The 26,423-nt window shown below is 34.6% G+C and overlaps 1 protein-coding gene across 2 annotated transcripts in view; it reads left to right on the top strand.

Moving 5' to 3' along the window:
- LOC145303802 (sodium/potassium-transporting ATPase subunit alpha-like) overlaps positions 1 to 26,423 on the top strand; it is a 66,889-nt gene that overhangs the window by 9,009 nt on the left and 31,457 nt on the right. For both annotated transcript variants that reach the window (XM_080145423.1, XM_080145422.1), the window contains exons 2-7: positions 1,028 to 1,103; positions 1,182 to 1,377; positions 1,915 to 1,990; positions 2,347 to 2,434; positions 19,666 to 19,783; positions 25,179 to 25,356. In XM_080145423.1, coding sequence (XP_080001549.1) covers positions 1,028 to 1,103; positions 1,182 to 1,377; positions 1,915 to 1,990; positions 2,347 to 2,434; positions 19,666 to 19,783; positions 25,179 to 25,356 — 732 coding nt within the window. The remainder of the gene's footprint in view (positions 1 to 1,027; positions 1,104 to 1,181; positions 1,378 to 1,914; positions 1,991 to 2,346; positions 2,435 to 19,665; positions 19,784 to 25,178; positions 25,357 to 26,423) is intronic.

Raw genomic sequence — 26,423 nt, 5'->3', positions numbered from 1 at the left:
AAGGGGGTGTTTTGTCGTATTTTCACAGTAGTTTTTCACTTTTATTTTTAGCCCCTGCTGTGCCGATTGCAAAACACTACGGGATAATCACCTAACTTAACTTAACCTAACCTAACCTAAAATAACCTATTAAAAGCTACTGTGAAAATACGACAAAACGCCACTTTAGAGGCGTTGCCACAAAAGGGAATATACCCTAAATTTTTTTTTGACACATTCTGTATATTGATATACCTATGCAATGTCGTATACCAAGAAAAAAATGTGTTGTGGTTGCCAAGTAAATCAGTAAGAGCATTGTTAAGAATATGCTAATATATTTATTATAAACATAATATATAGTATAGTATGTAGGTATATCTAACTAAATAAGTCAACCATCTAGACACAAACCCTATAACGATATGCAGAAAGTGTGACGTCATAAAAATAAGTCTAAAAGGAAGGATGAGAGAAGTAGTGGGAATGGAATCGCCCTAAAAAGAGATGGATAATAGACGCAATTCTATGACGTCACAGATGAAAATTTCCACATATCCCCCCGATATAAAGAAATATGTAATACTTGACAACTTTAACTCAGGTTTAAGGTATAACTAACAAGCAAAATAAATCTAAAAAATATCTGGGGGACAGATGAAAGGTCGTCAATTTTAATAACAGCTGAAAATCACGTATAGGTTTCGTGATTTTTTCCCCAGAATTAAATTCGTTGTTGGTATAAGCTTACCTTATCTTACCTAATAAGGATAAAGTTATGGTTATCTTTTTTTACGCGTTGTTTAAACCACATTGATGTAAAATAGATGCAATATTGTCATCAAAATAAATTATTTATATAAAGAAAATGCTGGGAATGTTCACTATCAATTTTAGCTATCTATCTTGAATAGGAGCCGAGAAAATAACGATTTCCCCTTACTGTATCTTATAGACAGACTGACAGACATTCAGACGGACGGATATTTTTAATTATAGAGTAGCTTAGCTAATAAAAAGCATCTCTCATTGTTCTTGTTATATTTAGGAAAGGAGAGACTTGAGGGGCTCAAGAAGGAGTTAGAGGTTGATGATCATAAGATCTCTCTTGAAGATCTTGAGAGGTAAACTATCTATCTATTTATCTATCTATGTATCTAATATATCTTAATATCTATCTATCTTTCTATCTATCTATCTAGGAGGTACCAAACTCATCGAGACCGAGGTCTGACCGCTGCGAAGGCTAAGTCCAACCTCGAACGTGATGGTCCCAACGCACTGACCCCTCCGCCCAAGACCCCCGAGTGGATAAAGTTCTTGACATGTCTGTTTGGAGGTTTTGCCTTACTGCTGTGGCTTGGTGCTGTTCTCTGCTTCCTAGCCTACACTATTCAGGTCTGACACATAATTTCATTTCTCACAACCATTCGAAACTGATTTATATTTGGTGCATTAAAACCGGTTCTCATCTATAAGAAAAGAAAATTGTATTTTTAGCCCGTGCCTTTGGAATCTCGGGGCTAAAAGCTTGTTTCAATTTTATATTTGTACATTTTAAATCCGCGGCAAGCTGTTTATGATAAGATGCGAGAAACAACTATTCCTTTTCCGTGATTTCTAAATGGAGCTTTTTGTAGTCCATAAAAAAATTTGTAATACTGACCACCATTGTTCAATTTAAATGTATATTGGCATGCTTTTAGTAATTTAGTCTGTGTATTTTTTATGGTTGCAGGCGTTGAACCTTGAGGAACCCCAAATGATAACTTGTACTGAAAAATCTAAAAAATAGCCAAAAACTTGCAAAAAATTAGTCCAACGGACATGGATGTTTTTTTAGTTGATAATGCTCCATAGTGATGGGAATGTTGTCAATAAGTTTTAGAGCCGAAAAAATACTCTTGTAAATATTTGATTTTTTTATGGTTGCAGGCCTTGACCCTTGAGGAACCCCCAGATGATAACTTGTACCTCGGTATTGTGCTCACTTCTGTCGTTGTTATCACAGGTACAAACAGATTTTAATCCTAATAATAAAGTAACAGGATGTTTGTCTGTCTGTTTGTTCCGTAGGATCTCGCTAACATTCTACATATATGGTACGTATTTTGTACATATATCAATTTGTCGTCCATTGTCTTAAGCCTTAACCCTGTTCGGAGGGTGTTTAATTATATCGTTCATATCGTATCCTTTAAGATCCCTGGCATGAGTTGAGTGTACAAACATTTCAACCACTAATTTTACGCTATATAAGAAGTAGATTTGTTTATCATTATTGGGGATTGTGCATCATATATTGACCATTGTCTTATCCCTTTAGATCCATGGTTTGACATAGATGGTTAAAAATCCTTATTTCAGGTGTTTTCTCTTACTACCAAGAATCCAAGTCTTCATCTATTATGGAATCATTTGCCAACCTTGTGCCTCAGTACGCTTTGGTTATCAGGTAAGACACATTTAGCACCCTGTAGTTTTTATACTATCCATAATACAATAATATGAATAATTTTTCCCATGTAGTTTTAGTATCGAAATGTATATAGGTAGTGTTTAATTACAGATAGAAATCGACCTAATAGTAAAATATAATATTTGAGGGGGGGGGGGGAGAGGAGAAGATTTAAAAAAAATGTTATCTTCCTCTTATAAAGAGAAGAAAAATTTACCCAGTACCTTAAGAAGCCTCGTTAAAAAAAGAAGCCATGTCAAGAGATCTTTCAGTACAGACGGACAGACAGATACACGTCCTCCCTTTTTTATTTAAATTTTTTCAAATTTTCTACTATGTGGTCTTAAATTTAATGACAAGAATATTTAACTTTTTATTAATTGTTATCTATTTTTGTGCTTTTAACCTAATCCCTCTAATATATAAAACAGTAAGGTTTTTTTCTTCTGTAGCCTAAGCTTTAGATAACTACTGAACCGATTGTGGTCTCCATTCCATTTTAGGAAAGCTTAACATTGTTCCCAGGGTGGTTTTAGGTTATTTGCTTAACTTTCCTATTCTTTGAATACATTCTTAATGCTAGTGGCGTAGTCGTTATTGATAAAGACATCTGAAATCTGAGAGAGAGAGAGAGGTGACAATGGGATATTTATTACACTAGTCCCCAAAGTATTATGTTAACGGTTCCTTATTTGTTGGCTTAACAACTTTGGGGACTTTTGATCAATTTTGAATGGCTGTTTTATTAATTTGAGTGTTGAAACGTTTCAACCACTATTTTTAATCTACATAAATCTATAATTGTGTGCATAATCATTGGGGATGTACATCAATTTATCAGCCATTATCTTATCCCATTAGATCCTGGAAAAGAAATACTTTTAAACATAGATAATTTATTGATTTGAATAAAATATAATTTGAAATAAATTTAAATAAATGATTCTGGTGTAATGCAGTCAGTTGAATTTGAGTTGCCGATTGTGTACACAGTTTTCTCGGTGTTTCCTCCTAATATCTCAATATTTACTACTAAATAAAAACTTCAAACTTCCAAAAAAGACAATCAAAATTTGAATGTATAAACGATTTATACATTATATACATTTAAAATTATGATTTTTCAAATTTTAATTTTTTTAAAAGCTTTTTTAGCTAGTAGTAAATATTGAGATAGGATGAGGAAACACCGATAGGAAAATGTGTACACAATCGGCAACTTAAATTCAGCTGACCTGTAATGCGGCAAAAAAGTGGAATAAACATGGAGAAAGTTTGACAGGGCAAGAAATGAAGACACAATAAAACATCTTGTCAACAACACTGACGGGGATATAGTATCTCAAGATTAATTAAGTATCTTACATCAAAAAACATTTAAAGCTTTATAAAAAATGACGTCTTAGTGGCCTAACATTGGTAATTTGGTCTGTGTATCGGCCTGTCATTCGTCATTTTTAGTAGCGAAGCTACTCTATAATTCACTTTGTCCGTCCGTCAGTCCGTCAGTCCGTCAGTCAGTCCGTAACGCTATGGGGGAAATGGGATTTACTCAGCTACTATAAAAGATAGAATGCTGAAATTTTTTGACAACATTCCCATCATCAAGGAGCACAATTAAGTATAAAACATCGATGACGGTAGGACCGCTTTTTAGCAGGTTTTAGGCTATTTTTGTATTTTTCACCTTTTTCTCAATATCTTCTGTGTTTATGGTGCGATTTTCAAAATTTTTTCAGTTATAGAAATCTAAATTAAATTTTCAGTCCTTTAAAGAAACCAACTATGACGGTCAGACTGCCTTTAAGCAGGTTTTAGGCTATTTTTGTATTTTTCACATTTTTCTCCGTATCTTTGGTGTTTATGGTTCGATTTCCAAATTTTTTTTAGTTATAGATATCAAAATTAAATTTCCTGTCCTTTTAAGTAAACAACTATGACGGTCAGCCTGTCTCTCAGCAGGTTTAAGGCTATTTTTTTTTATTTTTCACATTTTTCACATTTTTCTCCTTATCTTTGGTGTTTATGGTACGATTTCCAAAATTTTTTCAGTTATACATATCTAAATTACATTTCCTGTTGTTTAAAGAAAACAACCATGACGGTCCTTTTTGCAGGTTTTTGGCTATTTTTAAATTTTTCCATATCTTTTTCCTAATCTTAAAACTTTTTTTGGATATCAGTATCAAAATAATTTTTCCCATTGTTATGAGCATCTTTTATGTTATTTACTTTGATTGTCAACATTATACAAAATAGAACAGGGTTTCGTGTTTATTTTCTCTAATAAATCAATTATTAAATACACTTTAAATCTACTTGTATGTATTACCATCTATGATTTTATTTTTTGTGCTTCGCTACTTATGGATGTTGTCATCCTTGTTATTGTATGAAGTCATTGTTTATAGGCAATATAAAGAGATTCAAACATTCGCAGAAAATTATTTATGTCTTTTGTAGCATGACAGACAGACGGACGGACAAAGCAAGTTGTATACTGTTTTTTGGTAAAGGGTATCCTCACAGATTATAATCATCCGTTTATCTTGAATAGCAGATGAGAGATAACATTTAATCCTGAGCTGGATCTTTAAATCGTTTATAGGTGATTTAAACCGGGGCGATTCATTCAGTGCACCATCAAATTATTAAATACCAATCTTTAAATCGAATTTGCATGGGCGATTTGGCGCGCCCAGTGGCGCGGTACCGGCGCAGCAATGCCACTCACCTACGGTTCACCTCTGAATCGCCCCGATTCAGCGCACCATAAAAAGGATCTAAAGATCAAGCTCTGTATATTATTGTTTAATAATAATATACTTTAAGGCAATCAATTATCAAAAAATACTTAACTATGCCATAAAAAATTAAATTTTCGTATACAGTGTCCTGTCTTCATACTAGAACAAGGTCAGCTGAATTCTAGTTTCCGAATTTGTATGTATCACTCTCATCCTATCTCAATATTTACTACTAGCAAAAAAAGATTCAAACGTCCAAAAAAAAATCAAAATTGGATAAATTTAGATTTGTAATCTATAACAAGACGTCTTATTATTTATTTTGAAATTTATGATGATTTAGCTGAAAATAGCGTACAACTTCGGAAATTAGGGAACCAATTGAAAATCAATTTTCAGTTGATCTAGAACAACTATTTTAAATAATCTTCAAACAAACAAGTAATATTTTATACAATGGTACTATTTCTTTTCTAGCGAAGTACTACTCTATAATTCGGATTGTCCGTCAGTCCCTAATGTAATGCTGGAGAGATGTAATTTTCTTGGCTGCTAGTAAAGATAGACAGCTGAAATTTGTTGATTCCCATGCTTTAATGGGCATCCAGTATATACTTTACTTTGTCCGACTGTCTGTTGATCATGTTAAAAATAACCTGGAGCCAACAACTTAATTAATTAACAGTCTGAGTAAATACTAAGGTAGCCTCCAAAAAAACTTCACTACTTAAGAATTTTGTAATAATTGTCTTTTTTTGCATCCAATTAAAGATTGAAAATTATGATAATAAACAATATACATTGGGGTTAGACCTCAAAAGCCCCGCTTCAAAAACCCAGTAATAGAATTTAAAATTATTAAACAGATGTATGTCCACTCCTTTTACCTCTTTCCTTAAAAACCTCCCCCCCCCCTCTCCCTCTTCAATTCAAAATCATGGCATATATAATAAGATAGAGTGCACAGAGATTTGAAAACCTTGTGGGGTTTAGCCAGGCTTTCTACTTTCTTTTTTTTCTGAGGGGGGTGCTACTTTCCCCTCCTGCCCTTGGTTGTCTAAACTTTTTCTGGGGGAAGTGCTGCCTTTCCCCTAATGAACGCCCATTTATTAGTGCCTATAAAAAATGACTTTAAACTAGCCTATCATTGGTGAATTAAAGTGTACACTGGCCTTCCATTGGTTATGTAGTCTGTTTATTGGCCTATCATTGACGTCATTTTTTTAAAGGCACTATAATCCATGAATGCCTGTAAAAAAAGGATAAAAATATTATCTATATCTCATAATTAAATATCGGTGTTCTTACACATCGGCATAAGTAGCAAATTATCGCGGCATTTTCTTTATTAGTAACTCGTCCGCTTGCTATCGGGTTCTATTTTGGAAAACGCCGCATCATACTATACATGTGAGACATATTACCTCTACTGCTGCTATGTCAGGCGTGTTACATAAATAATAAGATAAAGGAGAATTCCTTGGCTCACAAACTGGCGCAGTTATAACTCCAAAACAAAGTTACGCAATCAAAGGGTTGGGTAACCCATTACACCTTGGGTTTGTGTTTTCGCTAATTTGTCTTTTTAGTGTTTAAATGCGGAATCGAATGCACACTCAAATATCTCATAAACAAATTATGCCTAATCTGATTGTTATGAGAACCTCATAAGCAGTAATAGATAGATATTAAGGTGTCAGTAATATAAAGGGATAGCACAACGAAGATAAATTGATAAATTTACCACTTGGTTGAAAAGTTTGGACACTTCTATTTTGGTAACAACCAATTAAACTTTAATAAAATCACTCAAAGTTTTTGAGCCAACGAACAATATTACGTTTTTATAAAACTTTGGGTACCAGTGTAATTTACAGTCCAATGTTCTCTACCTCCCTATCAAAGTGTACAGTCTATTTTTCTTGTTTCCATGCTTTTTCTTGTTCATAAAGATCGCGAAAATGTCCTAGCCTAGTTATTACCAAGTTTTGGTGATTTCCTTAAAGTTTTTGTAGAGCACTGAAACACCTTTCCCCTGATTTTTAACTAATCATTTCAATATTTCGAATAAAAAGTTTAAAGTTAACTATAGCTAGCTAGTTAGATAAGTATAAGATAAGATAATTTCAGACAATTTGTTATCAACCCTACATCTATATAAGAATTTGTTTGTCCCAGAGGGTGAATAATTGATATATGGACACAAACTTTTGATTTACTGAGTGTCATATTGATTTAGAATTATTCCTTATCTATCTATCTATCTATCTATCTATCTATCTATCTATCTATCTATCTATCTATCTATCTATCTATCTATCTATCTATCTATCTATCTATCTGTCTATCTATTCAACTGTATTTTTCTATTTATTTAATTTTTTGGTGCTTTCCCTCAAAGTTCCTGTCGCTTAAACAAACCCCCTTATATTTTAAATAAGGGGGAGGGAGGAGATATTTTTCTTTATGCCTAACCTCATTTTTGCTTATATATGAAGTGCAATATCCTTGCGGGGCTTTATATAATGTAACCTAACCACCTGCCTAAGGAAACAATTAATACTAGAAAAAAATATCTATTACTAATTCTCTCTGTTAACTTATAAAGTATGCCTTTCTATCTATTCAGACAAAAGCCATCTATCTATCTAATAAACCCCATACATAAAATTTATCTATCTTTCTCGTATTTATTCGAATCCGGTGGATAGGAACCGGTTCTCATTCATACGAAAAAACTATGTCTAGCATCGTATTATATCCAGCTTTCTACGAATATAAAAATGTACAATCATAAGATTAAAACCAGTTTTTTTATACGGTGCCTTCGGCACCTCGGGGCTAAAAAGACTAGTTTTAATCTTATAATTGTCCATTCTATATCCGCGGAAAGCCTTTATAATACGATGCAAGAAATAACTATTCTATCTCTCCCCTTTCTATCCATAAATTATCTATCTATCTACATACATGTTAGTCTGACCATAGGAAATATCCCAGGATACTAGAGATTTCAAATCTGAAAAATATTATTTTTGTGAAAAAATAAAATTGACCTTTTTATTCAAAAAATAGCAACATATAAGACCTTACATTAAAGTAACAAGATGTCTTTGAGTCTCCCTGTCTGTCTATTTGTACCAAAGAATCTCACTGACCGCTGATCCGATATGGTTCTTATTTAAAATATAGCTTCTCATCAGCCCAAGGAAGTTTTGAGGGTACCACCACTCTCCCAATAGAAATTGCCTCAAGAAAAAGTAACCATAAATCAATAACAAAAAAGATAAAAAAAGGTATTAAAGTAATGAAATTCATATCATTTTTTTGCATTTAATCATGGTAACTAAAATTGCTTTCTTAAAAAAGACATTTTTCTACAGATAATAAATATTTGGCTAAATTCTATTAATATTTTGACATTTTAAGCAGACTGCAAGTGGTTATTATATTATGTACTCGCTTCCATAAAAAAGCCATATTTTATATAAGTGGTAATCATTTGATTATATTGATATAGGCTGTAAAGGGTTAAAATTTGAAACCTACTAGATTATTGAAAATTGTTATTGGTATGATAACATTACTATCATTATATTTTAACTTGATAATGTCAATATTACGCTTTTAAATACAGGAATTCTTTTCTTGTTAGCATCCATAACCGTCACTAACTTGAAAATAAATAATTTTATATATTAAGCAGACTGCAAGGGGTTAATTATAATATGTACTCGCTTCCATAAAAAAGCTATATATATAATCATTTGATTATATTGATATAGGCTGTAAAGGGTTAATAATGTCAATATTACTCACTTTCATACAGGAAATATTTTTTCCAAGAAACAATATCCATCACAGTCCTGATAAATACCCAGGATCAAATATTTTGACATATTATGTGTCATCATGATTTACGACCCAGGCAGACAAAATTATTTTTTGTCATCTGACAAATATTAATCCCAGGTTCATCTACCCTCTTCTTTAACTCTCTAGCATAATTTATTTTCATTCCATTTTTTTAAATTTGTGACAAAACCAAGTTTTTACAATATTTTATCCCGATTTTAATAAACTTTTGATGGTTTTTGCTCTGACATTATACTAAAATCAACATTTTTATGACCAAAAAACTATGTTATTCAAATCTTAAATCAAATAGATACTTTTTTCATGAACCCTATTAAGCTGTTATTCAACTATTTTATCTGTAAAAAAAAATATTACTTTTCTAGGAATATTAGTTTCCTCAATATTTCTTTAATAACATTTCATGTTGTTTTCATCATAATTCAGGGATCTTAAGGGATAAGACAATGAAATACATTCCCAATGATGATAAACAAAACTCCCCTTCTTAAGATATAATTATTGGTTGTAAAGTTTGGACACTACAAGTTGAGAACCAACTAATAAAAATTCATTAAAAGTACCCAAAGTTTTTAAGCACACGAATAAGATGGCTTTGTTATAAAACTTAGGGTACCAGTGTAATTTACAGTCAAATGCCCTTTCCCTGCGTGGTAGCTGCTTTAAAAATCACCATAAGCTTGTACTTTGTCATCAACCATTTTTACTTCCGTATTTTTTAACCATGCTTTATAGAGGTGCTTTGTTGCTTATGAAAGATTTAAAATTCATCCTATGTTACAATGACAGCTTACTTACGTCCCAAATTTTCATGGTGTTCGCTAAAGTGTGCGAATTTTTTTGATACTGCAATTTTAAAAGTGGAAAGTTAATGCAGGGGTCTATTATTGGGTATGTGAAAAAGTGACTTTAAAGAAAGTTAATTCACTAATTCTTAGGATAAAGTGCTTTGATAATTTTTTTGCTTGAATAATAAACATTTTTTTTGCAAATTTGCAAGAACTGCCTGGTCCAAGAATTATTGCATTGCATGCAAAACAGAGAAGGTAAAAGCGGCCATGCAAACCTGCCTGCAATGTCCCTTTACATGCAATTTGATCATCTTAAATCAAATCCCACCCCCCCTAACTGCCTAGTTTGTTTGTCCTTAGATAATATGTATTTGTGTTTTTAAAAGCAAAGCTTTTCTATAATTAGGGTCGGTCCAGTCATTGGGGACAGTTAGCTCTTTCCGTTTATTTAATCAGTTTATAATTGTCCTATCGATTTTAAACTTTGCATGATTATTCCTATAACAGATAGATACGAAATTTCAAGGTTCAGTTTAATTTGACAAGAACTCTGCTACATTACAAGAAAGGGGGGGGGGGTGATTGATATACTCGCAAATTGGTGGATTCTATCTGGCTTTCACAGTACAATTATGGATGGATAGATAATTATCATTTTATATTTTTAAAGTCTAAAAAATTGATAGGTTGATGATTAGATCAAAACAATAGAGGAGGAAGGGGTTAAATAACTGTATATCCCCACTCCGAGAATCCTGTGCCGACTTTCAATCGAGTCTTTGAAAATCAACCTATAATGTCGGGATTATTTGTTACAAAAGATCAGAAATATACTTGCTAGCAGACGAAAAGGGTCTCCAAAAGTGGGATACAGGTAGTTGTTTGGTTATACATCTATGATTACTAATCATATTTTTGTTGAGTGATGGATTTACCCCCTCTCCAAAAAAATTATTTATTTAAATTTTTATTTTGGATACCAAAATAAAAATTGGGCTATCGAATTCAAACCCACCAACCTCAAGCGCCCCTAGAGGCTTCTAGGGAGGAAAGCTGTAGTAGTTCGATAAAGTTATTAAAACAAATTATAAATAGAATGAATATTGAAACTTTAAGAATATAAATAATATATGAGATTTAAAGATAGATTTCAATATAGATAGAAAGATAGTTATCTAAAGGGTGTGCAAAAAAAATGCGGACATTTTTAAAATTGAAATTGCGCGGCTTGTGTTAATAGTAGAAAAATGTTACGCATATCGTTAGAACCACTAGGAAGTCTATTTTTTTGGAAATATAAGAACGATTCCTCTGCTACGTATAGTTACGGAACTACGTTTAAAAATGTCCCAACTGATGTAAAACTTGACTTACGAGTAAATTTTAAAATATAACCAAAAATTAGAGAAGATATTTTACAAAAATTGATGCATACATTTTTAAATTTCAAATTGCGCGGCTTGTGTTAATAGTAGAAAAATGTTACGCATACCTTTAGAACCGCTATGAACTGTATTTTTAGGAAATATAAGCACGGTTTCTGTGCTACAAATAATCTAGGAGCTAGGTGGTAAAATGTCCCAAAATTTACTCGCAAGTCAAGTTTTAAGTCAGTTGGGACATTTTAACACATAGCTCCTAAACTATGCGTAGCAGAGGAATCGTTTTTATATTTCCTAAAAATAGATTTACTAACGGTTCTAACGATATACGTAACATTTTTCTACTATTAACACAAGCCGCGCAATTTTAATTTTAAAAATGTCCGCATTTTTTTTTGCACACCCTTTAGATATAAGAATAGATATCTAACTAGCAAGATATATATCTAGTTAGCAAGATTGATATTTAGATAGCAAGATAGATAGCAAAATAGATATCTAGATAGCAAGATTTATACCTAGATAGCAAGTTAGATATCTAGATAGCAAGATAGATATCTAGATAGCAAGATAGATATATAGATAGCAAGAAAGATATCTAGATAGAAGGATAGATATCTAGATAGAAAGATACAAAATAAAATCACGCAATCCTAAATCCAAGTACAAGCAATTGCAATTCCACTGAAAGATACTTTTAGAAGGCCATAAGCCAGGGGGTGTTGCCATATTCTTACACATTTTATTTTTAGCAAATTTTATTATATTCTTGCCTAAGATTGGTGTTTTTCTTTATGTATACAGTTTGTTATTTAAGTATTTTGGCAAGTGATAAATTCACTAAGTGAAAAATACTCTGATATTTCTTAGTTATTTATTGAAATATATTTTGGTAAACATAGCAACCTCTTCAGTCTAAATGACATAAATCATATTAATCCTATTATATAAGGTAATAAGTTTTTTTTTGTCTTAAGCTTATTTTTTCAATAACTACTAAACGGATTGGTTCCTCTATTCCAAATAATATTAACTTCGGTCTATAGATGGTTTTAGGCTATTTCATTTTCAGATTTAAGTCTTGGGATGGATCAAAAACATATATTTTTTAGCTTCTCTGTGTCAACTCGAATACAAAGCCTCTAGATGATAGGTGCAAAGCCTCTAGGTGCTAGGTGCATAGCCTCTAGTTTAATTTATAGAACTGATTCATTATATAAAGGTTGCCAATTTAAAGAAAAAAAATTGTTATTTCAAGGGAACAACTTTAATGCTATCATCATATTTTGACCAAGGAATAAAGGGTAAAGTTAAGAGCAGGGAGGGAGGGGACATTGGACTATAAATTTCAAAGATTTATAAGAACGTTATCTAGATCTTTGGGTACTTCAATTTTGAGTGTCCAAACTTTTTGACGGTCCTACGACAAACGCAGGAGTCCAAAACTTCGGAGTGGACAAACGCAAGAGTGGACATTTAACCTAACCTAACCTATTTTAGACCATCTTATAGGTTTTTAAAATGCCTAACCCTTGTAGGGGGCTTATTTGTACTTTCATATCTTAACCTAACCTAATCTGTATAGAAATACTTAATCAAATTAATGTTTTAACACTCCTGCGTTTGTCCACTCCGACGTTTGGGACGTTTGTACTGGAACCTTTTCTACCAATAATATTAATCTACAGATGGAGTAATTTTGTTTATAATCATTAGAGATGTATATCAATTTATCGTCCATTGTCCAATTCCTTTTAGATCCTTGGTTATGATGAAACCAAAGTATGAAAATCTAAATATTTAGTTATAAATGTATTTATTTATTTTCAATATATACTTAAGCTAAATAGACTAAAACCATTTCAAGACATTTATAAAAGTTGACTTAAAAATATAACCTATTTAGACCAGCGATTTCTTTAGCTTTAGATTATTAACTAAGGGGGGTGGGAGGGGGGGGGGGGTGTTAATACTCGATAGGCAAATTTGAATAGTTTAAAAAAAAATAGATACTAAAAAATTGACTTAAAAGTTTATTTATAGAAAAAAGTTACAATCAAAGTTTTAAAAGGAATAATGTAAAGAGAAAGAAAAGTTTTAGTCATAATCAGAAGGGTTACTTTCATGTTTTATAGAAAAAAATATTAAAATATAGTAAAATATGAAACGATATCAAAAAGGGAAATAAGGGCAGACAAGTCAGGAATATAAGAAACAATTTAAAGAATAATTTTTTATCAGTTTTAAAAAAATATGTAGAAATTGGCTTAGTTATAGAATATTAACATTTAAATTTGCAATGAAAAAAGGATGATTTAATTCTTACTTCTTTATACTAAAATGAAGCAGCTTATAGTGCCTATAAAAATGACGTCAATGACCAATGATAAAATGTATACTGGCCTATCAATATTGGTCATTTGTATTGTATGAAGTCATTTTTTCTATAAGGTGCTTCTACTTGGGAAGGAGGAATGACAACAACCGGGTATAGTCCTTTCCATGACATCGCTCCATATGGGGCGATGATTTTAATTGATCGCCTCTTATGACAAGGGGCGATGTATTGGCTCCTTGAAAGGAGCGATTTAATAGCCCCTTATAACAAGAGGCGATGTTATGACTCCTTGAAAGGAGCGATTTGATAGCCCCTTGCCCTAAGAGGCGATTAAATGATCCTTTATCGCTCCATAATCGCTCCTTCTAAAGAGGTAATGATATGTCCTCTTATCCCAAGGGGCTATTTAATAAAATATCGCCTCTTCATGGCCCCTTCACGATTTTATATATATATCTGAGTTCCTTGATGGCCCCTACATCGCTCCTTCATCTCTCCTTCTTGAAATTTATATTACATTGTACTTACTTTGATGGCCCCTACATCGCTCCTCCATCGCCCCTTCATCGCTCCTACATCGCTCCTTCATCTCTCCATCTTGAAATTTATACTACATTGTACTTTGATGGCCCCTACATCGCTCCTCCATCGCCCCTTCATCGCTCCTACATCGCTCCTTCATCTCTCCTTCTTGAAATTTTTATTACATGGTACTTTGATGGCCCCTACATCGCTCCTCCATTGCTCCTCCATCGCCCCTTCATCGCTCCTACATCGCTCCTTCATCTCTCCTTCTTGAAATTTACATTACATTGTACTTTGATGGCCCCTACATCGCTCCTCCATCGCCCCTTCATCGCTCCTCCATCGCCCCTACATCGCTACTTCATCTCTCCTTCTTGAAATTTACATTACATTGTACTTTGATGGCCCCTACATCGCTCCTCCATCGCCCCTTCATCGCTCCTCCATCGCCCCTACATCGCTCCTCCATCGCCCCGTACATCGCTCCTTCATCGCCCCTTCATCGCTCCTACATCGCTCCTTCATCTCTCCTTCTTGAAATTTATATTACATTGTACTTTGATGGCCCCTACATCGCTCCTCCATCGCCCCTTCATCGCTCCTACATCGCCCCTACATCGCTCCTTCATCTCTCCTTCTTGAAATTTATATTACATTGTACTTTGATGACCCCTACATCGCTCCTCCATCGCCCCTACATCGCTCCTACATCGCCCCTACATCGCTCCTTCATCTCTCCTTCTTGAAATTTATATTACATTGTACTTACTTTGATGGCCCCTACATCGCTCCTCCATCGCCCCTTCATCGCTCCTACATCGCCCCTACATCGCTCCTCCATCGCCCCTTCATCGCTCCTACATCGCCCCTACATCGCTCCTCCATCGCCCCTTCATCGCTCCTACATCGCCCCTACATCGCTCCTTCATCTCTCCTTCTTGAAATTTATATTACATTGTACTTTGATGACCCCTACATCGCTCCTCCATCGCCCCTACATCGCTCCTACATCGCCCCTACATCGCTCCTTCATCTCTCCTTCTTGAAATTTATATTACATTGTACTTTGATGGCCCCTACATCGCTCCTCCATCGCCCCTTCATCGCTCCTACATCGCCCCTACATCGCTCCTTCATCTCTCCTTCTTGAAATTTATATTACATTGTACTTTGATGGCCCCTACATCGCTCCTCCATCGCCCCTTCATCGCTCCTCCATCGCCCCTACATCGCTCCTTCATCTCTCCTTCTTGAAATTTATATTACATTGTACTTTGATGACCCCTACATCGCTCCTCCATCGCCCCTACATCGCTCCTACATCGCTCCTCCATCGCCCCTTCATCGCTCCTTCTCCAAATTTATATTACATTGTACTTTTATGGCCCCTACATCCCCTACATCGCTCCTCCATCACCCCTTCATTGCTCCTCCATCGCCCCTTCATCGCTCCTACATCGCCCCTTCATCGCTCCTACATCGCCCCTACATCGCTCCTTCATCTCTCCTTCTTATAATTTATATTACATTGTACTTACTTTGATGGCCCCTACATCGCTCCTCCATCGCCCCTACATCGCTCCTAAAAGAAGGAGAGATTTAGGGGCGATGAAGGAGCGATGTAGGGGCCATCAAAGTACAATGTAATATAAATTTCAAGAAGGAGAGATGAAGGAAAAATGTAGGGGCGATGAAGGAGCGATGAAGGGGCGATGGAGGAGCGATGTAGGGGCCATCAAAGTACAATGTAATATAAATTTCAAGAAGGAGAGATGAAGGAGCGATGTAGGGGCGATGGAGGAGCGATGTAGGGGCCATCAAAGTATGTACAATGTAATATAAATTTCAAGAAGGAGAGATGAAGGAGCGATGGAGGAGCGATGTAGGGGCCATCAAAGTACAATGTAATATAAATTTCAAGAAGGAGAGATGAAGGAGCGATGTAGGAGCGATGTAGGGGCGATGGAGGAGCGATGTAGGGGCCATCAAAGTAAGTACAATGTAATATAAATTTCAAGAAGGAGAGATGAAGGAGCGATGGAGGAGCGATGTAGGGGCCATCAAAGTAAGTACAATGTAATATAAATTTCAAGAAGGAGAGATGAAGGAGCGATGTAGGGGCGATGTAGGAGCGATATAGGAGCGATGTAGGGGCGATGGAGGAGCGATGTAAGGGGATGGAGGAGCGATGTAGGGGCCATGGAGGAGCGATGTAGGGGCGATGGAGGAGGGATGTAGGGGCGATGGAGGAGCGATGAAGGGGCGATGGAGGAGCGATGTAAGGGCCATCAAAGTAAGTACAATGTAATATAAATTTCAAGAAGGAGAGATGAAGGAGCGATGTAGGGGCCATGGAGGAGCGATGTAGGGGCGATGGAGGAGCGATGTAGGGGCCATCAAAGTACAATGTAATATAAATATCAAGAAGGAGAGATGAAGGAGCGATGTAAGGGGATGGAGGAGCGATGTAGGGGCCATGGAGGAGCGATGTAGGGGCGATGGAGGAGCGATGTAGGGGCGATGGAGGAGCGATGCAGGGGCGATGGAGGAGCGATGTAAGGGCCATCAAAGTAAGTACAATGTAATATAAATTTCAAGAAGGAGAGATGAAGGAGCGATGTAGGGGCCATGGAGGAGCGATGTAGGGGCGATGGAGGAGCGATGTAGGGGCCATCAAAGTACAATGTAATATAAATATCAAGAAGGAGAGATGAAGGAGCGATGTAGGGGCGATGTAGGAGCGATGAAGGGGCGATGGAGGAGCGATGTAGGGGCCATCAAAGTACAATGTAATATAAATTTCAAGAAGGAGAGATGAAGGAGCGATGTAGGGGCGATGTAGGAGCGATGAAGGGGCGATGGAGGAGCGATGTAGGGGCCATCAAAGTACAATGTAATATAAATTTCAAGAAGGAGAGATGAAGGAGCGATGTAGGGGCGATGGAGGAGCGATGAAGGGGCGATGGAGGAGCGATGTAGGGGCCATCAAAGTACAATGTAATATAAATTTCAAGAAGGAGAGATGAAGGAGCGATGTAGGGGCGATGTATGAGCGATGTAGGGGCGATGGAGGAGCGATGTAGGGGCCATCAAAGTACAATGTAATATAAAATTCAAGAATTAGAGATGAAGGAGCGATGTAGGGGCGATGTAGGGGCGATGTAGGGGCGATGTAGGGGCCATCAAAGTACAATTTAATATAAATTTCAAGAAGGAGAGATGAAGGAGCGATGTAGGGGCGATGAAGGAGCGATGAAGGGGCACTGGAGGTAAAGGACTATGGAGGGGCGATGGAGAGGCTATGAAGGAGCCATCATGGGGCTATAGTATAGCCTCTTATCATAAGAGGCGATATTAACGCCCCTTCAAAGGAGCTATTAAGAGGCCATGAAGGAGCTATAGCATAGCCTCTTATCATAAGAGGCGATATGAACGCTCCTTAAAAGGGGCTATCACATCGCTCCATATGATAAGAGGCTATGCTATAGCTCCTTGAAGGAGCTATAGAAAATCATCGCCCCATATGGAGCGATGTCATGGAAAGGACTATACCCCAACAACCTACTGGGCACAATTCCTGGGCACGCCATCATCTTCTAAATTCTGTACAGTTCATGTAATTTTCTTGTCTACTGTTTAAGATAGCAGACTTATAGGTATTCCGTTCTTGGAGGTCGGTTTACCAGTAATGCTAGTATTAAATGCTCCGTTTCTTCTGGAGGAGGGGACAATAGACATTTTATTACACTAGCCTCCAAAGTTTTATATTAACGTTTTCTTATTCGTTGCCTTAACATTTTTGGGACTGTTATTGGATTTTTATTTGTTAGTTCCTTAAGTTGAGAGTCTAAACATTTCAACCACTAATTATAATCTACAGAAGGGGGAATTTTGTGTATAATCATTGGGGCTGCACATCAATTTATCGACTATTGTCCTATCCCGTTTCTCCGTGACCAGGACCCTTCCTGTGGATGTCAAATCTATAAAAACAAATCAAGTTCCGAGTTTTCTTTTTAAATATCGAATTTGTTTCAACATTATATTCCACTAGGGTTGGCAAGGATTTTTTTAATCATTATATAAAAGTAACAGAATGTATGTGTGTGTTTGTGTCTGTGTTCCGATATGGTTCTCCTTTAAAGTGAAGGTCCAGTGAGGGTTCAGAACAATTTTGGGGTAGGTTACCCTTCTACTTTTTTAATGGTTTGCACCAACCAATCAGAATTTTATAAAAGTGCCCAATGCTTTTTTTACATCTTTATAAAACTTTGGATACCAGTGTAATTTACAGTTTAATATTAACTCAAAACTAGGGTTTCTTGAACTGTTTTATTGATTAAAATTTAAGGAAAGTACGCCATTTTCAATTTTTCTCTTCATCCCTAGCAAAAAAGCATTTTTTGTTTATTTGCAACTTTTAGGTTTCATGTTTCAAATACAGATTATAGAAAATCATAACAGGGAAATTAGATAGATAGATAGATAGAGGTATAGCATGTTATAATAGACTAGCTGCTTTACCCATAGCCTCTAGAAGGAGGGGGGGGGGGGGGCGATGGCAGTCTGAAAAATTGTCTAATACCACCCCAAGACATATTATAAATCTTCCCTGAAAAGTCCAACCAAATCGGACCAATATCCAGACAAGAAAACCTTACTACTTTACATAATAGATAGATAGATGTGTGATGTTTCAAAGATAGAAAATCAAAACAGGAGAATTAGATGGATTTAAATTCTGTTAAAATAGAGTAGCTGCTTCACCCCTAGCCTCTAGGGAAGGCAAGGAAATAGTCTAAAACCACCCCAAAACATATTATAAAGCTTCCCTATAAAGAACAACAAAATCGGACCAATATCCAGACAAAAAAAACCTTACTACTTTATATAATAGATAGATAGATAGTTCCGTGTTTCAAATACAGATTATAGAAAATCATAACAGGGGAATTAAATAGATAAATTTATATTAAAGTTACAATTTTAAAAACCTTACTAGGGGAAATAGATATAAAGCTTTGATTTGAATATAGATATCACGAGATCATAAATTATATAAATAGCTAGATGTATAATTAATATTTTTTTTGTGTTATATAAATCTATGCTTTCCTCTCTATGTCGTTAGTTTGTCTGTTTGTCTTTATCTATCGTGTCTTCCTTTTTTAAAATCACAATCGATTAAAAATGACTCACTTTGAGCATATTTCCAATTACACCCTACTCCCAAAAATCAAATATGGCTCCGTGATGAAAGAATTTTATCCCTCAAAAAAATGAGGGGGAGTAGGTGATACTACTATGAATAGAGGAAAAGAAATTATATTAAACTCAGGGAGGGGGGGGGGACATTGAACTGTAAATTACACTGGTACCCAAAGTTTTTTAACCACGTTATCTAATTTGTAGGATAAAAACTGGGTACTTTTAATGAATAATTATTGGTTAGTTACAAACGTTTAGGAGGGTTTATTTTTTAAAATATCATTGGTGATGAACATCAATCTACCATATATTGTCTTATTCCCTAAGATCCTTGATTAAACTAATTCTTACCACTTTGTAGGGATGGTGAGAAGCTGACCATCAAGGCCGAGGAGCTCGTCGTTGGCGATGTGGTTGAGGTCAAGTTTGGAGATCGGATACCTGCGGACATCAGGGTCCTGGAGGCTAGGTCCTTCAAGGTAAAAAGATTCATAAAATTTATTGCTTTTCCTCAAAAAGTATGAAACCTACTACCACTTGATAAAAATTGAAAATAATGGAGGCGGGTTAGTTTTTTTTTCCTCCATGTATAACCCCTGTGGTGAGCCTAACTATGAGGGTTCTATACTTGTTGTGCCTTAACCTTGCAGACTTAGAGTCCTGGAGGCTAGGTCATTCGGGCTAAAAAGATGGATATAATTGGGTGATTTGCCTCACAGTGCCACTCGAGCAGTGAAACCCTCCCCTTCCTTACTTTGCTCAAAGATTTTAAATGAATTTGTAGGGAATGAGTGACCTGGTCCTAACATAGACAAGTCATTTCTCAACATACATATTAAAAAAAGGATGACAACATCCATAAAATCGATAGTGTCAGAACTGAATAATCAGAATATAAATGTACAAGAGTCAAAGCAAAATTGTAAGTAAATTTGTTGAAAAACTGCTTGATACAGGTTAATGTTTATGGACATACTTAAATTTTTAGGACTTGATATTAGAGTTGCTTCGCTTCGCAACATTATATTTTGTTGTCCCAGGAATCAATATATATCAAAATTCAGATCAATCGGATGATTGGATCACATAAAAATTTTTTGTTAAAAAAGTAAAAAAAATCGACATTTTTAAAATGGACGTACGGACATTCTGGTTATGATTATAGAGTTGCTACGCTTTCTAAATTGTACCTAACTCCTACAGGAATCACCATGCAAAGTTTGAAATTGATAGGACAATTCTAACATGCCTAAATTAATGAAAAAAGCTATCCGTTACAGACGTACGGATAGCTTTTTTAAAAATTAAAGTGCTGCTAGAGGCCTCTAGACTATACTATACCAAGACAAGTTTTCTTTTTAATTGAGTTTAGGGTGAGTACGTTAGTTAGTAAGGGAATATGAAAATTATAGAGATGCTATTCATCTAAACATTAAATAAATCAATAATTTAAATTCTAAGCATACAATGTACACATAAGAAAAGCACACTGAAAAGTTAGATTTTACTTTTTTTCTTAATTTTTTTTATTAAAAATACACAAATATTATTCCTTATACCAGTAGGATGCAGAGATCTAAAGGGATAAGACAAAGATGTACATCCCCAATGTTAATATTACTCCTTCTATAGATTACAGTTAGTGGTTGAATGAAACGTATGGACACTCAATTTAAGAAACAAACCAATCAAAATTCATGAAAAGTCTCAGAGGTTGTTAAGCCAACGAATAAGAAAACGTTATTATTTTCTACTAGAAACTGTAAAATATCTACACATTCTAAATTCATAATAAGTAGCGCAGCCACTCTATGATTAGAATATACCTGCAATTCTACAATTTCTCAGCTGCTATAAGAGACAACCATCTTATTTAAGTTCATATTTCCCTATATAACTATAAATTATTTTTAAAATAAATTGAAAATGAAGTGGGGATTCACTTTTCCTAACCTTGCGAGGCCTGAACATGCGTTTACCTAACCCTACGGGAACATTTAATTGTGATTTATTTTATACTTTTTTTTTTAGAGTTGCTTAGTTGAAAACTGATACAAATGATAAATTATTAATAAGGCTTTACTAAAATTAAATGTCAACTTTTCAATATTCTCCGATATTATAAAGAAAATATACACATGTTATATAATTATAAAATTGTATCTTAAAATAGAATGACGACATATTTTATAAAATACTGTTCATTGGAAGAAAAACTATATTTTTTTTTCAGGGGGGGACGGGACTAAAATCAATATTTTGGTGAATTAAAAATCAGAAATTAATCTTATTTGTAAAAATTATAGGCTTTTAACCATTATGTGATTTTTTGGTCGGGGACTGGGAAGGGCATTAACCCCTCCCCACTTGGACGTCGTTGTTTTGTTGCCTTGCTAATTTTTCATGTTTTCCATATTTTATAGAAATAAGAAATATCTGAAAATTAACCCTCATCACGTACCGTTTGAATTGGCACTCTTTGTACTTTTCTAAATTACAAGATTATGTCAGATTATATCTTCTTCCTGATATCATAGCAACTCTATAGCTTGCCCTTTCTGGGGGTCATAGTTATTAATCACATCGAATAATAGATAGCTTTCCGCGGTTAGTAAAATAAAAGAAATGATTTTATTGAACCTAGTAAAAGTGTCTGACTCTGATTTTGAAGTAAGAATTAATTAGCCAATGAGAGGTTATTATACACTGTAATTGACCAAAGGTAAAATTTATAGTGGCCTCTCATTGGCTAATTTTTTTTACGTCATAATCAGAGTCAGACACTTTTAATAGGTTCATTTTATTCTTTGAAAATTGTCTATAATATTATACGATACATGATTATTCAGTATTTTTAAACTAGTTATAAAACAGTGCATATTAATCTGTCTAGAAGCCAAGTGGAAAAGTTATTATTTCTTCGTATTATAAACAGCTTTCCTCGGATAGGAAAATAAAAATTATAACATTTTAGTATTTGTAGAAAATTGTCAATGATACGGTATGATAAATAACTATTTCAGTATGGCTTCTAAAAACATATATGATTTTTCAGTATGGTTTCGGCCGTTTCCTATCCAGCGGGTATTAATCGGTTTCGAAGCCATACTAGATAATTCTTTCCTATGTCTCTTTCTAATTACTAAAGTATATACATCAATTCTATAAAACAAAACAAATCCTCCAACAGACAACCAACTTTTAAAATTGTACAACAAATACCAAAGTTTATTAAGATATATAAAACAATAAAATATTTGGAGACATAAAAACCAAAATTTGGACAGTTGGACAAAATGTCAAAAATTAATTTGTTTTGCCTCAAACAATGTCAATTTTTTTTGCCAATTTGGCATATTTATCTTTATAAGTGAAGCTACTATGTAAATCACTCCGTCTGTCCGTCCAAGAGAATTTGATGCTTTCCACATCAAAGTGCCAATCAAGATCTAGACCCCTCCCCACCTTATCTTAAATTTAAGATGGGGGGGGGGGGGGCATAGACGTCCAAGGGGGGGTAATGGGGTGATTACCCCCCCCCCAAAACAATTTTAGGGGGGAAAATACCCCCCACAAATAAAAAAATCCCTAACAAAAAAATTTTTGGCGCGCTTTGCAGGCATTTTTACTACTAAATATTAATACATTATCAAATTACCGGCAAAAATTTTTACCCGGGGGTAATTTTTTTTTTTTTTTTTTTTTTTTTGGGGGGGGGGGGGGTAAACAAAATTTACCCCTGCCAACAGATTTACACTGCTTGTTTTACAGATGTCTTGTTCTTGTGGAGATTCCTATGACAATTGAGTTTCTATGATACATCTAAACTTGTATTAGTAATTAGGGTTTGGGCCGGATACTTTTTTTACTGGATACCGGATAACCGGCTGAATTCTAATGCCGGATAGCCGGTTCCGGCCGGATATCTGGCCAACGTTCGATATCCGGCAATTTACCGGATATCCGGCCGGATTATCGGGTATCCGGCGTCAAAAATCAGCCGGATATCTTGAAACCGGATAGTTTTAATATCCGGTATCCGGTCGGATATTGAAAATGGCTGGATATCCGGCCCAACCCTATTAGTAATACGACTTGAAAAGATAATAAGTTATTAACTTTCTAAAACCTTAAATTTTTGTTTTTTATATTTAAAATATACATCTTTAGAAATCTATATATATCTATATAATGTAATTATAAGAAGACAGACTATCAAAAAAAAGAAAAAAAGATAGTTTTTGGCAACAGGATATAACTGACGAAAAAAACATGATTATAATACTATTTTTGTTTGTCTACAATATAAAAAATATTTTTTAGTCTAACGATTATACTTTTAGATACGTAGCAACTCTATTATTCTCTCTTTCCTCACTCACTGACTTTCTACTTCCCTCCTTCCAAAAGAAAAGTTGTGTATCATAATGTAGTTTATTGATATATCTACATATCTATTTATTTGTCTATCTGTCTATCTATCTGTCTATCGGTTTATCTGTCGTTATGTCAATCTATCTATCTATCTATCTATCTATCTATCTATCTATCTATCAATCTATCTATCTATCTATCTATCTATCTATCTATCTACAGCATGACCCTCGAAAAAGTATTTTTAAGCATCTGCAGCCCATATTTCTCAATGAATTATCAAAAAATGTATATGTCCTTGTTCTCTGTAGATTTCCACATAAGTAGATATAAAAATATTTTTTTACATCAATTAATAGCTGAGATTTTTAGAGCCAAAGTTTTGAAAAAGTGACTGAGGAAAAAGTAACTTTTCAAGAAAAATGTTTTTTTTTTAAGTGAAATGACGTGTTTTCCTCATAATTTCAATACTTTTTATAAAACTTATATAAAGATGTTTCCAAGAAATTTATTTCATGCTGAAAGCACTTTTTTCACTTGCTCTAAAAGGCATTTTTAGATTAGTGTAAATTGCAAAAACACCCTTACAGAAAGAAATCCTATAAAAAATAGTAGCAAATTGAAAGTTTACATAAACAGAAATCAAACACTTTTTATTTTATCAAAATAAGTTAAAAAACCAAAAAGTTACAGCTACAAACTTTTATTAAACATTTAACAATTTAAATGATTTTTATGTGTCTTAGATTAATTTGATGAGTGGGCGTGAATTTATTGGTAAAGGTGGCGCTAATTCTTCCGGTAATGAGCATAAATTGGGTAGGGGTTTATTTAAGGTCATATTAATAAGTGGGAGATATTATAAGATTTGAGGGAAAATGGTTATAAGAAAAATGTATTCAGTAAAATTTGAAAAGTAGTTTTTTATATGTAAAAGTAACGTTTTTTAATGCAATAAAAAAATGTATCAATTGTAAACTTGCTCTTCTTTCTTATTTGTTTTTTAACTGGTTGATAAAAAGTAATATACTAATAAAAAACTAAGAAATATTTAGCAATATCCAGTTTCTCAAGCACTTTTTCCAAACTTTGGCTTTAAAAATCTCGGCTGTTAATTGATGTAAAAAAAATATTTTGATATCCTTTGATGTAGAAAATTATAGAGAACAAGTACATATGAATCTTTTAATATTTTATTGAGAAATATAGGCTGCAGATGCTTAAAAATACTTTTTCGAGGGTCATGCTGTATATATCTAACTATCTATCTATCTATCTATCTATCTATCTATCTATCTATCTATCTATCTATCTATCTATCTATCTATCTATCTATCTATCTATCTATCTATCTATCTATCTATCTATCTATCTATCTATCTATCTATCTATCTATCAATCTGTTTATCTATCTATCTATCTATCTATCTATCTATCTATCTATCTATCTATCTATCTATCTATCTAGCTATTTATCTATTTATCTATCTATCTATCTAGGTGGACAACTCGTCCCTGACCGGAGAGTCAGAGCCCCAGGCCAGGTCCCCCGAGTTCACTCACGAGAACCCCCTAGAAACAAAGAACCTGGCTTTCTTCTCCACGAACGCTGTGGAGGGCACGTGCAAGGGTGTTGTGGTCAACTGTGGTGACTACACAGTCATGGGCAGGATTGCAGGTACTAACTGTGTGTGTGTGTGTGTGTGTCAACTGTGGTGACTACACTGTCATGGGCAGGATTGCAGGTACTAACTGTGTGTGTGTGTGTGTGTCAACTGTGGTGACTACACTGTCATGGGCAGGATTGCAGGTACTAACTGTGTGTGTGTGTGTGTGTTTGTGTCAACTGTGGTGACTACACTGTCATGGGCAGGATTGCAGGTACTAACTGTGTGTGTGTGTGTGTGTGTATGTGTCAACTGTGGTGACTACACTGTCATGGGCAGGATTGCAGGTACTACCTGTATGTATGTGTGTGTGTGTGTGTGTGTGTGTGTGTGTGTGTGTGTGTGTATGTGTCAACTGTGGTGACTACACTGTCATGGGCAGGATTGCAGGTACTAACTGTGTGTGTGTGTGTGTGTTTGTGTCAACTGTGGTGACTACACTGTCATGGGCAGGATTGCAGGTACTACCTGTGTGTGAGTGTGTGTGTTTGTGTGTGTGTGTGTGTGTGTGTATGTGGGTGTGTATGTGTCAACTTGGTGTTAAAGAATACAGTCGATATAAAACATTTTCAAGGAATCTTCATATATAGGTACAAACCAGTTATTTATTTTTATTGATGAAGGGGTGGGGGAACATATTCGCACCCATATCTTGGGGCAAATAAGCTATTCATGAAATGGATAAATTAATAGATAGACGGATATGTAGTTGAATCCTTATAATGACAGTATGTCTGTTTGTCTGTTTATCTGTCTGTGTGTTTGTACCAAAGAATCTCGCCAACCGCTGAACCGTTATGGTTCTCCTTTACAGGGTAGCTTCTCATAGATCCTGGAAAGGTTTATAAATATTTTGGGGGAGGTTACCACCACCCTCCCAAGAGAATTCAACCTTACAAAATAAACAATTAAAAATTAAGTTTTTAAAAACTAAATTTAGATATCGTGGTGGTTATACTTATATAAATAGATAGGTTGAAGAAATAATATAAATTTTACTTAAAGAATTATTGAAATATAATATCTGCATAGGATTAAAAACCAGGACAAGTATATCTATAAGCAGCAAAGCAAAAAC

This window comes from Acartia tonsa, chromosome 13, assembly GCF_053477335.1.
Source record: "Acartia tonsa isolate MP-2025a chromosome 13, ASM5347733v1, whole genome shotgun sequence".
NCBI classification, from domain to species: domain Eukaryota; kingdom Metazoa; phylum Arthropoda; class Copepoda; order Calanoida; family Acartiidae; genus Acartia; species Acartia tonsa.
This window is presented reverse-complemented; position numbering and strand designations above follow the sequence as displayed.